The sequence below is a fragment of the Epinephelus lanceolatus genome, chromosome 5 (genome assembly GCF_041903045.1).
Source record: "Epinephelus lanceolatus isolate andai-2023 chromosome 5, ASM4190304v1, whole genome shotgun sequence".
NCBI lineage: Eukaryota > Metazoa > Chordata > Actinopteri > Perciformes > Serranidae > Epinephelus > Epinephelus lanceolatus.
Genome location: NC_135738.1, coordinates 47,869,847 through 47,887,704, shown reverse-complemented (window position 1 = coordinate 47,887,704; position 17,858 = coordinate 47,869,847). Strand labels below are relative to the sequence as shown.

General features: G+C 43.8%; 1 protein-coding gene across 2 annotated transcripts in view; it reads right to left on the bottom strand.

Moving 5' to 3' along the window:
* The window catches only part of agbl1 (AGBL carboxypeptidase 1), a 746,393-nt gene that overhangs the window by 290,520 nt on the left and 438,015 nt on the right, over nt 1-17,858 (bottom strand). For both annotated transcript variants that reach the window (XM_078168290.1, XM_078168291.1), the window contains exon 14: nt 1,427-1,690. In XM_078168290.1, the coding sequence (XP_078024416.1) occupies nt 1,427-1,690 (264 nt within the window). The remainder of the gene's footprint in view (nt 1-1,426; nt 1,691-17,858) is intronic.

The following is a 17,858-nucleotide window of genomic DNA, read 5'->3' as shown; positions in this document are numbered from 1 at the left end:
TGCTCGGGCCCTAATAAAAATCTGAACAAAAACAATAGGTTTCCCTGGGAAATGTGTCTGCTTACAGTCATCGCTCGGGCCCTAATAATAAACAGCACAATTTCAATAGGGTCTTACGGGCGACTTTCAGTCGCCGCTCGGACCGTAATAATAATAATAAACAGCACGATTTCAAAAGGGTCCTTCAGATGACTTGCAGTCGTCGTTCGGACCCTAATAATAAACAGCTCGATTTCAATAGGGTCCTACGGATGACTTGCAGTTGTCACTCAGACCCTAATAATAATAAATCCTTGCATTTCAATGGGGTCCTCGCACTGCTAGGTGCTCGGGCCCTAATATTAATAATAAATAATAATAAACAGCGCAATTTCAATAGGGTCCTACGGACAACTTCTTCGTCGCTCAGACCCTAATAATAAAAATCCAAACAAAAACAATAGGGTTCCCAATAGGTTTCCCAGCACAGCCCCGCAGGCCTGGGCCCCTAATAATAATAATTTAAAAAAACAAAAACAAACTTGGCTTTCCGGTCACGCAATGTGCGAGAGATGAAAATATTGAAAGTGTATGAAAGGCCTGAATCCCAGCCTGTTATCCGTTTTTTCCATTTTCCATTTAAACAGAAAATCGGAAATCGGAAAAGGAGTCATTATCTGTTTTTTCATATTTGGTTTTATTTTGAAAAACAAATGAACGAATGATACAAGGATTCCCCACACTGAGAGAGGACATCCCTCTTCGCCTCCACTTACATCCATTCAGCATTCCTCAACAACTGACACTTCCTGAATTACAATTAAACAGTTAAAAGACATTGTTGTGGCGTGGTCCTTGCTAGTGAATTAGTAACTGCAATGTGTAATTGTCTTCGTCAGTGAAGTCTCAATTGAGTGAACTAGAAAAGAGGACAAAATGTAGACAAACAAAAATGAACAACAAGAAATAAAAAGATATTTGAATGCAATAAGCATTATTAAGCCAAATTTAAAAAATAAACTGACACTTCCACAGCTGGTTAAAGCATTACCAAGGCAACCAAGTTTAAAGTACAACCAATGCTGAACTTATCAGCCACTTACAACCAGCCAATATGCTTTCAGCATTATGGTAAATTATAAATGAACTGTATTCTGACCACTCAAAGCACTTTTACACTACATCACAGTCACCCAATCACGCACACATTCATACACTGGTGGTTGAGGCTGCCACACTAGATGCCACCTGCTACTCAGTTAACCATTCATTCACACTCACACACACACTTGCATAGCCATCGGGAGCAATTTGGGGTTCAGTAACTTGCCCGAGGATGTTTCAACGTGTGGACTGGGATCAACCACCAATCTCTTAAACCCATCTCTATGTTCATGGTACATGAACAACATTACTCCTACACAGCCATCAGTTAAGCATGAAGTACCTCTGTATGCTGGGTTTGCGTGGGGCCATGGGTTCATGTCCTGGTGGTGAGAGGTGACCCCAGAAATCAGGAAAAGCCAGGATGCTGAACCCTGGAATAGATATGGTTTTGGCGGCTTCAGCACGATACAGTTTGGGGTCATGGTGGGGGATACAGGCTCCATGTCTCTCCAATACCCTGTCTATAATGGTACGATGATGGGATTGTTCTGCATCCTCTTCATCATCCTGCTCATCCACTTTCTGACCTGGAGGGGCTTCTCCCCTAGACAAGAAATACAATAACAAGTTAAATCAAAGACAAACAGCAAGTTGCAAAGACAGGGAGGTGACACTTAGCTGATTTGGGTAAGCCAATGGGGGAAGTGGGGGGTGGACCCTACATCAGCAAAACAAGCAATGGTCAGGCATCAGGCGTTTATCCTATTTTGCTGCATTACAACCTGTAATTTAAATGGATTTTTATCTGGACCTTTTGTTTGTAGTTTGACCTAAACAAAACAGTTTGAAGTGAAAAAAGAGCAAAACAAATCACAATATAAAACGCGACACGCGCGTTCACGAGACGTGGCTGTCTCTCAAAATCACTTTATTTTCTTGCTTGGACCAACGGTTTGGGTATGCGAAGCATTTGTTCGAGGAGTTAAATCCCTTTATAAACAGCCTTTGGTGATCTGCTTTCCTGACGTGTCTGTGTCTGCCACAGGTGCGGGCAAGTCATTAATCGCCATGACAGCGGCTGCACACACAGACACAGCCACAGGGTTCTCTGGTCTGTGTGTCTCACAATCTTTAAAGGACAGATTACAGCAGCAGAAACTTCATTTGAAACAGAACACACACATTATTAACTCCTACAGTGCCAAAATGGGCTCTCTAGTGCCACACAGGTGCACTAAACTGGCCACTGCAGCCCGTAGGAATGTCGTATCAAGATCAAAAAGTATACTGTCAGATATTAATACATACTTTCAACATATTGTACCACAGTAGCCAGAACTATAACTATAATATTATTACTTTCATTAATGTTGTTGTAAGCTACTGTCATTACCTGCATCTCTCTCTCTCTCTCTCTCTCTCTGTCTCATTGTGTCATATGGATTACTGTTAATTTATTATGCTGATCTGTTCTGTACGACATCTATTGCACGTCTGTCCGTCCTGGAAGAGGGATCCCTCCTCAGTTGCTCTTCCTGAGGTTTCTACCGTTTTTTTTTCCCCGTTAAAGGGTTTTTTTTTGGGGGAGTTTTTCCTTATCCGCTGTGAGGGTCTTAAGGACAGAGGGATGTCGTATGCTGTAAAGCCCTGTGAGGCAAATTGTGATTTGTGATATTGGGCTTTATAAATAAAATTGAATTGAATTGAAATTGAAACCAAAACTGGAGTGTTCGACCTACAAATAACACGCTAACACCCATGACCTAAATCCAACAGGAAGTGAGCTATTTGCCCTTTCAAATTAAGATTTCCCCTCAAACGTGCTCTTAAAAAAAAACACATCTCCTCCTACACCGTTTATTGTATCGGCTTTAAAGACGCACACATACCAGTTCAACTGCTGCTAAACAGATCTTCTGTATAACTTTATCTCTCTCATGATCACATTATTTTGATGATTGGACCAGCGGTTTGGGAATGGGAAGAACTTCTTCGAGGAGTTAAATCTCCACTAAAACAGGTCTCTCTGTGTTCTGTCTGTCTCTCTCTCTGCTCTTCTGCCAGGTGCACCTACTCGATTACCATGGCAACCGCTGTCACACACAAACTCACAGAAACATGATGTGTGTGTGTCTACATCTTACATGCAGACATGACATGGGCACAATCTCCATTTTAACCCTTCAGGTGTCACAGTTTATTGAGGAAAATATTCCATTTTCATTTCAACATTTCAAAAGGCTGTGGCTTGAAAGTGGTGAGAGATAAAGGCATACTGTAAATGAGAAAACTATTCATCATGACCCAAAGTTTGTCATGGGAGTAAATTAACTTATCTAATTTGCATATTGTGGTGTCACTAGGTGGCAGCCATATTGGATTTCATACATCTCAGTAAAACAACATTTTGAACATATTTACACAGTAAATTTATTTTGTTTTGTGTTGTTTTTGTCATCTCTTCCTCAAAATAAAGGAAGAGGAATCTGATGGGAATAAATTCACTCATCTAATTTGCATATTGTGACATCACTTATACATACCTACAGCTACAGAAAGCATTCAAACATCAAAACGTTCAGCTCTGTAAGGATTTTTTGATGTTTGTGGCAATGTGTTTGATATTTCTAAATAATTGACGATGACGATATAAGCTGGAGGCTGAAACTGGCACGAGTGCGAGGTCCCGCCCAACGCTGCTTGCAGCTTTAATTTTTTTGGTTTTTGTGGTGTTGAGGACCAGGTTATTGTTGCTGCACCAAGATGACAGTTTTTCCACCTCATCCCTGTATGCAGTCTCATCTCGCTGTATGCAATCTCATCTCAAATTGGAGTTACTTGGGTGGGTGGGGGTGCAGTCTTGTGTAGAGAGTGTACAGTAGGGGGCTCAGCACACATCCCTGTGGGGAGCCGGTGTTGAGGCTGAGTGCTGGGGAAAGGTGGGGCCCTGCTTTGAATCTCTGTGGGCAGTCGCTGAGGAAGTCCTTGATCCAGAGGCAGATGGAGTGTGGGAGGCCGAGGTTGTTTAGTTTTGTTAGTCTGTTAGAGATAATTGTGTTAAATGCTGAGCTAAAGTTCATTGAAAAGAAGCCTGGCATAACTGTCCTTCTGTTTCAGATGGGTCAGGTCTGTGAGCTGATCTACACAGTCCTTCAGCACCCTTCCAGTGACGCCGTCAGGTCCTGCTGCTTTTCTGGGGTTCTGTCCTCAGCATGTGTCTCACGTCATGCTCCCCCAACGTGAAGATGTGGCTGTTGTTGGCTGGTTGGTGAGATGCAGCCGCTTCTGGTATTTTTTGTTTGAGGCGGGCGAAGAAGTAGTTCAACTCCTCTGCCAGCGCAGCATTGCCATCCACAGCATTGGGTCTGGGTTTGTAGTTCATGATGTTTTGGACCCCCAGCCACACCTGCCTCGAGTTGTTGCTGTGGAGATGGTCCTCAATTTTATTTTTATAATCTAGCTTGGCCTGTCTGATGCCCCTTTTCAGATTTGCCCTGGCAGCACTGTACAGTTCCACGTCACCAGACCTGAAGGCGGTATTTCTGTTCCTCAGCAGGATCCTGTCCTCTCTTGTCATCCAGGGTTTTTGGTTGGTGGTGACGGTGTATGTGCAGTGGTTGAACAGTGGTTAAACAGGGGTGAATCATTGCACCCATTCTGTTTGCCATCTTCATTGCGGTTATACTACATCTTACTGGACAAGAGCTGCCACAGGGGATCACAATTATCTACAGAACTGATGCCATGCTCTTCAACCTTAATAGATTCAAAGCCAAGAGTGAGGTCAAGCATTCCACCATCATGGAGCTGCAGTGCGCAGATGATAATGCCATTGCAGCGCACACCTCAGAAGACCTCCAGGACATTCTGAATGCCTTTGCCAAGGCAAATAGAGCCCTGGGCTTGGCCCTTAACATCAAAAAGACCCAGGTTCTATATAAACCACCACCTAATAAGCCATCTTCTCAGCCTGCCATAAAAGTTGACAACACCATGCTGAAGAATGTGGACTGCTTCCCCTCACTGCATGAAAAGTGAGATTTTCGTCAGTAAGCGGCACTGTAGATTGTCGTAGAAGTTCAGGTTTACGACTGCACACGGCAATTTGCAGGCAACACCGAAAACTGCCATGAATTGTCCGAAATTGACGTCGGCCTTGCTTGGCAGTTGTCCCCCCATGACCCCCCTCCCCCTAATTCTAGGGGAGGCTTTAACATGTAAATGAAAATACTGTGAGCTATACAAATGCAAATCAGGGTAGCAGGGGGAGTTTTACCCCAGGTGACATTTTTGTAAAAGGTATTAACTTCATTAGAAAATCTCTGGTATAAATAGATCAGGCTCAATATAGCCTAATTATGCACCCTTAAATTTTAGCTTGAATTGATTTATTTAGTGAAAGTATGCTAGATTAATTACTGTGTATGTCATTAGCAATGGCCAATGTTATGTAAAAAAGATACACAAAACAATTTGTTTCAACAATTAGTTTTAATCAGGCTTTGCCACAAAGGTTAAATGTGCATTCCATGCAAACAACATCACAGTCTCCTAGAGGTCAACCAATGTGCATAGTGGCATGACTACAGTGACCTTTTGGATTTTTTCTCCCAAACTTCATTTTTGAAATGGCGCTTTCTGTGGTCAAAATACTGTGTATGACAGAGTCCAGTGTTGCAATGTTCACAGAGGCACCGAGGTCTTTTCTTCAGTCTTGGGACTTCCATCTTTCAACTGACTACACACCGTGTTTATATCACAGAGCTTCATAGGTACACCGTGCCTGTTTATATCATAAACATACGAGCTCGTCTCACGAGTTCTTCCATATAACAATGAACTCGCCCATGATTGGACGAGGGCTCCTCGTCCAATCATGGCTTGTGATGCACTCTCTGTGGCGCTTTTCCTCTTGATGATATATCTTCCCAACGATGGTAGCACTGAATCCCATTATGTGCAGCAAAATGGGAGCAGAGGATTCAGCCTCTCTTCTCGCCCGCTCAGCATCCAAGTTCCTCATCTGTATGCTCCGGCTCAAACAGGTATGGCTCTGGATCTGTGTCCGCTACAAGAAACTCTTCAAAATCGCGTTCAAAGTCGTCCATTGCAGCTACTATAGTCCGGAAATATTGCTAGGCTAAATAAACAGCTGAGCTCTGTTTACAGGCTACGCTGTCAGTCAGTGTGCGGGCTGGAGATTGGTGGAGCAGAGAGGAGAGCGGGTACCCACTAGGTACTGTAAACAAGTATGTGTGTATGAACTGTGTGTGTTACGCTAGAAGACTCAGAGTTTGGGACGGAGTCTTTTACCCCCTGGAGTTTTACCGGAGTTTTTGGAGTGCTCAAATAAACTGGCCTTTTTCCCAAATGCTACTCTGGTCTCCTGCTCGTGAGGGATCCATTACAATATCGTAACATGGTTTCGATTTCTAAATAAACATTTACCTCGTCGCTAGATAAACCTACTCCTGAAAAACTCATGTCTGCGCAAGGCTTTTTGTCCCTACGAGGCCACCGTCATTTACCCAATGGGAGGGGTGAGCGAGTGAGCCCTGCAATCTAGAATTTGACCACTGATGTCACTGTTTTCAACCCATTTTACACACTGGCCCTTTAACATAATTATTAATTATTATTAATAATTATTAATTATTTCCGATAGCCAATTAAACCCCTACATATTTGGTGCCCCTTGGTGAGACCTAATATATTGATCTCAACATATTTAGTGCTGCTGTGTGAGGTAAAAATAGGTTGATCCCAACACAAGCCACATTAATTTTTGAACTAAATATCCTTAGATCTGACTAGATATGTTTAGTTTCACCCTCCATTCCAGACAACAATGGAGAACCCTATGTAGGGCATTTTATTGGGCCATTTGGCTATTGTGGATTCATCAGCAGATTAAATTTCAGTAAGTGCAGGGAAGAAATAGACTTGCTACTCAGTAACAAGTGTAATGAGCAGACTCCATCAAAATGTTGATTGTTAAGCTGCTGGCTTTGAATTTTCACAGGAAAAACAGCCCTGCCTTTCAGAGCAAATCAACCCTAGAAAAGGAGGCAAAATTCCTACGAGTGCAAAATGCTTCTTTCCTCTATGAAGTTCTGACTGCTACTATGGAAGCCATGTGCTACTTAGAACTGCATTCAACAGAGTCTGATCTCATTACACATAAGGAGGAACTGTTGAGGCTTAAATCAGAACATCTTGCCACATTGTCATTAAGCAGCTCAACCATCTACAGTCAGACACACACAACTGATTATTTACTGCTGAATTACAGCTCACAACTCGCACCAATGGCAGACGCTGCTAGGGTGTGTGTGTTTTTGCTGGCAAGTAAAACATCCGGGTGCAGATTATTTACTGGAGTTTGCCAGCCTGTCACTAATGTGGCATCTGAAGATTATTGTAAGCATGGCTGTTCTTAGCTTTCAGTGTCCAATAGTCCACCATGAACATTTTCGTCACATCTCATCAATGAAAATGCAACAAATTTTATCTTAGTTTTCATTAGCAAGATCTGTTTCAGCTCTTCGACCTCATGTTTTCCTCATCAGAATCAGAATCAGAATCGGTTTTATTGCCAAGTAGGTTTTTACATACAAGGAATTTGGCGTGGTGTATTGGTGCATAACAAAGAATATAAAATACATAAAAATATGGAGTAAAAGTATAAAAAGGAAAAAAAGTTGTTGCAAAAAAAAATGTGGTCATAGTTTTCATCAACAAAATTAACACTGGTGTAACCTTAGACATTGTGAACTCTGGCAGCCATTCAGTCTTTGTGTATTCACACCCATACATACTCCCCCACCACCTCCACACATTTATACACAGAACATTTACACATCCAGACTTGTGTACAATACACTTATTAGTTAGGATTTATGTGTTTTATTTTGCTTGTTTGGTTTCTTTGTGAATAAATACCTTTGGAGTCTTGCTTGTCAACTGTTTAATATAGCACAGCGGTGAATGAATCACCAACTACTCTGTCAGGAAATCCAAAATCCCTCAATCTTTACTAGTGAAATGGTAATTATGGTTAAAGTTTTAATTTTAATTATCAGTCATAACAGAGGATAAGTTCCAAATTGATAGTATAGTGTATTTTATGAGACGGAATTAATGAAGTTTATTACTAATTCAAAACCCTGACAACCCAGAGTTGAGACCAGGAATTAGAGTCGCAGTCTTAAACGCTTCTCTGAGCTTCTAGTGCAGTTACCCACCCATAGAGTTATACAAACAATGTCTGTACCTCAACCACCTAAATTATTTAAGTCTATCTAAAGTTAAACAAAGAGGAGTTGTGCATAAAAACCTAATAAAAATTAAAACCTCTTCTGTGAGAGAAAGACAAAACAGGAGAATTTAATGTGGATTGTTAAAAATCAGGTCTCTATCGTCTAAAACAGTGTTAGTGAATGAATTAATAACAGATAATCATATTGATTTACTCTGCCTCACTGAAACCTGGCTGTGTCACAGTGAATATGTTAGTCTAAATGAATCCACTCCTCCCAGTCATAATAATACCCACATTCCTCCAGGCAGCGGCCGAGGAGTGGGAGTTGCAACCATTTTAAACTCTAGTCTGTTAATCAGCCCTAAACCTAAACTAGATCATAATTCCTTTGAAAGCCTTGTCCTTAGTCTTTTACATCTGACCTGAAAAACCTCACAGCCACTTATATTTGTTATAGTGTACTGTGCTCCCGACCCATATCTGAGTTTTTATCTGAATTCTCAGTTTTTATCCAGTTTAGTTGTTAAATCAGATAAAGTTATTATTGTGAGTGAGTTAAATATTTATGTCAACAACAATAATAATAATAATAATAATAATAATGATAATAATAATAATAAATTTTATTGATAGAGGGCTTTTCTTGGTACTCAAAGACACTTGAAAATTCGTTAAAAACAATCACAAAATAAGCTACAATAAAATACAAACAACACCATTCACACGTTAAAAGCCATTTTGAAAAGATATGTTTTGACAAGTGATTTGAACTGGGAGAGGTCAGTGCAGTCTCGAATGTGTTTGGGGAGAGTGTTCTAGAGGCCCTGTCGCCCCAGGTGCGGTGCTTGGTCCTAAATGGTGGAGTAAGGAGGTTGGCATCAGAGGAGCGGAGGAGGTCAGTGAGGTAGGAGGGTGCTTGGTTATGGAAGGCTTTATGAGTGAGGAGAAGGACTTTGAATTGGATGCGTTGTGGGAGAGGGAGCCAGTGGAGGTTCTGGAGGACAGGGGTGATGTGATCGCAGGATCGGGAATGGGTGAGCAGACGGGCAGCAGAGTTCTAGATGCACTGGAGTTTATTAAGGAGTTTGGATGGTGTTCTGTAGAGAATGCTGTTGCAGTAGTCAATTCTGGATGTGATGAAGGCATGGATCAGAGTTTCAGCAGCAGAATGGGAGAGTGATGGGCGGAGGCGAGCAATTTTTTTTTTAGGTGGAAGGAGGCAGTACTGGTGATGTGATTGACGTGTTTTCCGAAAAAGAGGTTATTGTCGAAAATGACTCCAAGGTTGTGGATGTGTGGTGACGAATGCAGACTTGAATTGTCAATGGTGAGGCAGAAGTTGTGAGAGGTTTTGGTGAGGGATTTGGGACCGATAATGATCATGTCAGATTTTTCACAGTTCAGTTTGAGGAAGTTGGCTTGCATCCAGGACTTGATGTCATTGAGGCAGGTGGTCAGAGTGGACTGAGTTCAGGGCCGGAGTGGGACTCATTTTCAGCCCTGGAGTTTCATGCCTCAGACTGGCCCACTTTAGATCACGACCTATTATAACCTTACATGTTAAGTCTACAATAGCGCACTGTTCTCTAAAGCCTTGTAATTCAGTGTATTTTTCTAAAATATTTCCAATTCAGTGCAAGTAAGGGTTGCTTCACAATGTAGATTTATTTCAACATGAGTGCACATCTCCAACATTATTCTCCAACACAACATCCTTTTCACCAATATCAGAATCTATATTCTGTTCAAATAAGTTTTCACAGATACCCAAACCTTGAAAATGAAATAAAAGAATTAAAAAATATTAAATATTAAATTTGAAAAAAACAAAAAATAAAATTCTACATCTCTGAGGTGACATCTTTCCACATATGGGCTTCCTTCACCTTTCAAAAGGGGCAGAGCTTGTGGGAAACAGTAGAAGAGACACAGCCCGAGGGGGAACCGGGATCTAACACAACACTGGAGGGAGAAGCAGGTCCATGGAGCTGTGCGCCGCACGAAAAAACAAGCGCATCGCAATGAATGCGCGCCGCTACGGCATTGCTTTGGGTTATGAGGTTATGTCTTTATTGAAAGTAATGGGCGCCCCCCATGCACACACACGTCAGGGTGCGTCTGCAAAAAAAAAAAAAGAGTTGCCAGTGGAGGCGGCCCAGGGACAGGGGTAGCAGCATACGTGATATCCAGTGCCATGACTGAACACCGGCCCAATGAAAAAACAACAACTGAACACCGGCCCTCATGACCCAAATGTCAGACCGGGCCACTGGGAATTGTTCCGGTTCTCCCGATTAGCCACACTGGGCCTGACTGAGTTTCAGTGGTGATGGATGTAGTGGAGATGTAGAGCTGGATGTCATAAGTGTAGCAGTGGAAGTGGAGACTATGACTGCGAATGATGTTGCCAAGGGAGAGCATGTAGAGGATGAATAGGAGGGGACCAAGCACCGAACCCTGGGGGGCACCTTGGAACAGAGGAGCAAAGGAGGAAATGCAATTGTTAATATTGATGAACAGCTGACGGTTTGTGTGGTATGAGCCTAGCCAGGAGAAGGCAGTACTGGTGATGCTGAGGGAAGATTGGAGGTGGGAAATGAGAATTGGGTGGTTGATTGTGTCAGAGGCTGCTGTGAGGTCAAGAAGGATGAGAGGTGACCGGAGTCTGAGGAGAGGAGGTTTCTGTGTTGTGCTGTGAGCAGAAGCCAGATTTAAATGGTTTGAACAGGTCATTGGAGGAGAGGTGGGCTTTTACAGTAGTTGGGAGGCAACAGCACTCTCCAGTATTTTAGACAGAAAGGGGGGATTTGACCTGGGTCGAAAGTTACTCATATCATCGGGATTGAGTCCAGGTTTTTTGAGGATGGGGGTGACAGCAGCCAGTTTGAGTGTTTGGGGGACTGAACTGAGTTTTTCATTCCAGCCATCAACCTGGACAGCTCCACTGGGGAGATGGGGGAGAACTGAGTGAGAGGCTAAGTGGTGAATGGGAGAGAGACCAGTGGAGGGGTGAAGAGAGTGGAGGCGGGTGTAGAAGAGAGGTTGCTGTGGATGGAGTCAGTTTTTGTCTGAAAAAATGAAAGGAAGGATTTACACTTGTCAACTGTGAAGGATGTGGAGGTGTTGTCGCAAGGTTTGAGAAGTTTGTTTATGGTGGAGAAGAGGACCTTGGGATTGGTGGAGCCTGAGTTTATGAGCTGTGAGTAGTAGGTGGACCGGGCTGTGGTTAGAGCACTTTTGTATCGCTGAAGACAGTCTGTATAGACTTGGAGATGCACTGTTAAACCGTTTTTCTTGGAGAGTCTTTAGAGCTAACGGGATTTCATTTGGTGGAGTTCAGGAGTATACCAGGGGGCTGAGTGTGTGAATGAGACCGTGAATAGTAGTTGACAAGTTGGTGTCGGCGTCTGTGTGTACCCATCAGAAGCTCAGTCAAAAAATGAGTTTTATTCAATTTTAGCCATTATTTTTCAGGATACAGTCTTTAGATTATTGTTGTTTATAACCGCATCATTTAAACACACTCAGGAATTTAACCATCAGACTTGGATTTTAAGATGTTTTTATGAACCGCTCTCAGCGGTAGACACGAGCAGCTCAAGACGGCCTATATCCACCAAAACACCAGCTGGGGGACTTCAACGCTCATGTGGGCAATGACAGCGGGACCTGGAGGGGCGTGACTGGGAGGAACGGCCTGCCCGATCTGAACCCGAGTGGTGTTCAGTTATTGGACTTCTGTGCAGGTCGCAGTTTGGCCATAACTAACACCATGTTCAAACATAAGGATGTCCATCGGTGCACGTGGCACCAGGACAGCCTAGGTCGCAGGTCAATGATCGACTTTGTAGTCGTATCATTTGACCTGCGGCCATATGTTCTGGACACTCGGGTGAAGAGAGGAGCAGAGCTGTCAACTGATCACCACCTGGTGGTGAGTTGGATCAGATGGTGGGGGAAGACGCCGCGCAGACCTGGCAGGCCCAAACTAACAGTTAGGGTCTGCTGGGAACGCCTGCCGGAAGAACCTGTCCAGATGATCTTCAACTCCCACCTCCGGGAGAGCTTCGACCGCGTCCCGAGGGCAGAGGGGGACATTGAGTCCGAATGGGCCTTGTTCCACTCTGCCATTGTCGAGGCGGCGGTTGCGAGCTGTGGCTGCAAGGCCGCTGGGGCCAGTCGCGTCGGTAATCCCCGAACCCGCTGGTGGACACCAGAGGTGAGGGGAGCCGTCAGGCTGAAGGAGGAGGCCTACAGGGCATGGTTGGTCTGTGGGTCTCCGGAAGCAGCTGATGGGTACTGGCGAGCCAAGCGGAGCGCAGCGGCGGCAGTCGTGGAGGCAAAAACTCGGCCGTAGGAGGAGTTCGGTGAGGCCATGGAGGAAGACTATGATTAGCTCCAAAGAGGTTCTGGCAAACCATTCGGCGCCTCAGGGGGGGAAGGTGGCAACTTGCTCACGCTGTTTACAGTGGGGGCGGGGAGCTGCTGACGTCAACTGGGGACATTGTTGGGCGGTGGAAGGAATACTTTGAGGAGCTCCTCAATCCCACCAACATGTATTCCAGTGAGGAAACAGAGACGGGGGTCTCGGGGGCGGGTCGTACAATTTCTGGGGCAGAAGTTACTGAGGTAATGAAACAACTACGAGGCGGCGGAACCCCAGGGGTGGATGAGATTCGTCCTGGACATCTCAAGGCTCTGGATGTTGTAGGGCTGTCCTGGCTGACACGCCTCTGCAACATTGCGTGGACATTGGGGGCAGTGCCTCTGGAGTGGCAGACTGGGGTGGCGGTCCCCATTTTCAAGAAAGGGGACCAGAGGGTGTGTTCCAACTACAGGGGGATCACACTCCTCAGCCTACCCGGTAAGGTCTACTCCAGGGTGCTGGAGAAGAGGGTCCGGTCGATAGTTGAACCTCAGATTGAGGAGAAGCAATGTGGTTTTCATCCCGGATGCGGAACCGTGAACCAGCTCTTTACCCTTGGGTGCTGGAGGGGGCATGGGAGTTTGCCCAACCAGTCCACATGTGTTTTGTGGATTTGGAGAAGGCTTACGACCGTGTCCCCAGGGGCATCCTGTGGGGGGTGCTCCGGGAGTATGGGGTTGGTGGCCCCTTGCTAAGGGCCATCCAGTCCCTGTACCGAAGGAGCATGAGTCTGGTTCGCATGGCTGGCAGTAAGTCGGACCTGTTCCCGGTGAGGGTTGGACTCCGCCAGGGCTGCCTTTTGTCACCGGTTCTGTTCATAACTTTTATGGACAGAATTTCTAGGCGCAGCCGAGTGGTGGAGGGTGAACATTTGGTCAAACGTTTTAGGGCTTTTTGGGCTCCACCAGTGGTTAAACGATTTCTGAACAGAAACAGGTTATGGTTTCATCAGCAATTTTGATACTTTTTGGACCAAGGGTGACTTATACAAAACTGACAATTTACACCCAAACTGGAAAGGGACCAAGACAAATTTCATTAATCACATAGCGTTTAACTCCTGACTTTCATCCCAGCATGATCCTAATAACCTCACTTTAACTCCAAATTTACACAATCTGGATAGTGAGGATCCTGCTGGCTCATGGCTTGTTATAATTCGCTCAGATGACAAGATCACCAATGACAGCTGTCATATCTCTGTGCATCCCTGCAATATGGATATTCACCCACCTCATTATAACAGTCATATCCCTGTTATAATCAGTGAAAACCGGGATATTAAACATAAGAGTAACAACGCTACAAATCATCACAACATTATCCACATTAAGCTCTCCTCTTTTTCATCCTCTGCCACTCTGCAAAATGTTACTTTGAATATAGGCTTTATTGACATTCGATCACTGTCCTCTAAATCACTGCTTATTCAAGACATGATCAATAACCATAACATAGACCTAATGGGCCTTTGTGAAACATGTCTAAAACCAAATGACTTTGTAAGTCTGAATGAGGCATCACCCCCAAATTACACAAGCTTACAAGTGTCATGTAATTCAAGAAGAGGTGGGGGCGTTGCTGTTATATAACTCCAGTTTTCTTCAGTTAAATCCAAGAAACATCACTGTTTTACATCCTTTGAAGTACTTGTTATGCATTCCAAGCTACATTTATTTTATGTAGCAGATTTATATATACCACCAGGGCCCTACTCTGAATTTTCTACCTTTCTTTGTGACATGCTGACACGATCTGATAATCTTTTCTACACGGGGCCTCTTTTTCACAGATCTGGCTATCTTACCACACCTACCTGCCCTTTCAGATCACTATTTCTTTACCATTAAAATTACATTAATCTCTAATCATCATATTAGCCACTCTAAAATTTATACTACCCAATGCACCAACTCATCCACTGTTCATAAACTTGGTGAGAAACTCAAATCAACTATCACCACCATGTATCAGTGCTGTTGCCTAAATGAATTCACGGAAAATTTCAATTTTGCACCACTGGATACTTTTAACTCAGTCGCCCCTCTCTATAACAGAAAAATTAGACCAAAACCATCCCCCTGGTACAATCAAAACACTCGGCTTATGAAACAAAAATGCAGAAAGCTCAAGCATAAATGGAGATAAACCAAGCTAAATAATTTTTGGCTTGAATGGTCAAGCAACCCTCATAAATATAAACTCACTCTTCGTGCCGCTAGAACAGCTTACTTTTCTCAACGTATACAAAATAATAAAAATAACTCAAAATTTCTCTTTGACACTGTAGCTAAATTAACATGTAAACCATCCCCTATGTGTAATATTCCTCATACCGCTTCTGATTTCATAGAATTTTTCACCACTAAAATTGACAACATCAGAAAAGCAATATCCTCTCTCCCATCTCCCACTCAGAACATGGCGGTTTCATATGACCTGTCTTCACCTTGCAAACTCACCCACTTCGAGACAATTTCCGATGAAACTCTTTCTAAACTGGTTTTCTCCTCCAATACCACTACCTCCCTACTGGATCCTATTCCCCCTAAGTACATTAAGGACCTCTTCCCAATTCTTAGCCCACTACTACTACATATAATTAATAGCTCTCTGGAACAGTACCTGCATCTTTTAAAACAGGTGTAATCAAGCCACTACTCAAGAAACATAACCTGGACCCTGATGTGATCAATAATTACAGACCAATTACAAATCTCCCCTTTCTTTCAAAAATCCTAGAAAAAGCAGTAGCCCAACAACTCACTGATCACCTCTCCTTCAATAATCTATACGACCCTCATCAATCCGGTTTCAGAAAATTCCATAGTACGGAAACTGCACTGGCAAAAGTGGTCAATGATTAACTACTCGCCTCCGATTCCGACTCAGCTTTAGTATTGCTGCTACTAGACCTCAGTGCAGCGTTTGATACACTTAATCACCATATTCTACTACACCGTCTAGAAAACTACATAGGACTCACCGACTCTGCTCTCGCCTGGTTCAAATCCTACCTTACTGACAGATCTCACTTTGTTTTTCATAATAACTGCTCTTCAGAACGCAAAAAGGTTAATTATGGTGTACCACAAGGGTCTGTGCTTGGTCCCATTCTCTTTACTATTTACACGCTACCCCTCGGTTCATTAATCAATAAATACAAATTAGGTTCCCACTTTTACGCAGATGATACTCAACTCTACATATCCATCAAGCATGACACTTCTCATCAACTGATCCATCTAGTTTTTTGCTTTGTTTTTTGCTTTGTTTTCATTTTGTTTTGTTTGTTTTTTTTGTTCTACATAGTCATTTCACTTGTTTTTATATATTTTATTTGTTGTGTTATCTGTAATTTGCTTATGTGTTTTTATGTACAGCCCATTGAGGCCCATTTTTTGGGATTTTGGGCTATAGTAAATTTTGATTTGACTAGACTTGACGAGGTCAGTGGGATTATCAGACAGTGGAGGAGGGGAGGCAGATCTTACAAGGGCAAGAGAAGCTGAGAAGGCTGAGGGGGTGATGGATGTCAGATTTCTAAAAGATATTTTACGAGACGCTTTCCTGCTTGCTCCAGCCTGCTTCCTTTTTAACTCTGCTTTTTTATCGTTTTACTCCTTCTACAAATCCTGGAAAATCTCTATATCCATCATTTCATGAATTATTTTAAGTAAACCAAGACTTTGAAGAACATGTTTATATTTTTAACCGATCTGACGAGCCAGCAGCATGTCCGGGGGAAGAAACCAAACAAATTCCTTCTGTGAATGCTGTCGGAGATATCAACAAGAAATTAATGAGCTACAAGCACGGATTTTTGCTTTAGAATCTGAAAAAGGACTTCACAAGACGCTCCCAGTGACATCCAGTGGTAAGAAGCCCACAGTTACTTTCAGTAAAAAGGGTGAAAAACCTGCTACTTTCATCTTAAACCTGAGTGATACTGTGTCTTTTCCAAAACTCTGAAAAGACCAAAATGCCTCATCCTGGAGAGAACTTGGTGCTAAGCCAAAGCAGCACAAAGTGATGAGAGACAATGTTAATACCTACGTAACATCACCCAAAATATAGCTTACAAACAGATTTTTGCCACTGTCAGAGACTGAATTTAATGTTTCTAACAAACAAAGAGAAAATGGATTATCTTCACGAAACTGGAGCCATAAAGTCGGCAAAAGACAGCAGGCAGCCAGACAATCTGGACCAAATGTCAAGGTCAGACATACGCTGCTGATAGGAGATGGTGCTATCAGTGGCATAAACCACGGAAGAATTCAAACATGCTGCTGTCCCAGTGCCACTGTCTCTGAGATAACAACACTCCTTCCAAAAGTTTTGTCTACACACCGAGGAGTCAAACAGCTGATTGTGCACGTGGGTGCAGTGGACATCAGAAAGGAACAGACTGAAGTCTTGAAAAGGGATTTCACTAAGTTCTTCAAGGAGCTTGATAAAGTGGAGGTCAAGGCATTCATTAGTGGACCTCTTCCAAACATAGACAGGAAGATAAACAAGTTCAGCCGGCTGCTTCAGCTGAACACATGGCTGTCCAAAGAGTGTGCGCACAGAGGATTGCACTACATTGAGAACTTTTATCTGTTCTGGAAACGAGAGGACCTGTTCAAGTGCAAGGGCCCACACCTGTGCAGAGGTGGGAGGAGAGTGCTGACGGAACACCTCCTCCACGCTCTGAGGCATCAGAATGGGCCGGGACAGGGTCCTGAGCGACCAGTGAGAGAAAGAGGAACGAGAGAAGCATCTCTGTCGCAGAAGCCAGAGACCGAGTCAGTGTTTCAGCACCAGCTGCACCACAACAGCCTCCACCGCCCCCAGCGAAGGATTCAGCTCCAGCACCACAACAGCCTCCACTGCCCCCAGTGAAGGATTCAGGCCCGCCATCGGTTCCACCTCCCCCCGGGCCCTCATCACAGGCCCTGGATTCGTCTGTGACGGCCCCAGCAAAGGTTTCAGGCCCGTCATCGGTTTCACCTCCCCCCAGGCCCTCATCACAGGCCTTGGACTCGTCTGTGACGGCCCCAGCAGAAGTTTTAGACCCGGCAGCACCCCCATCACCTCCTC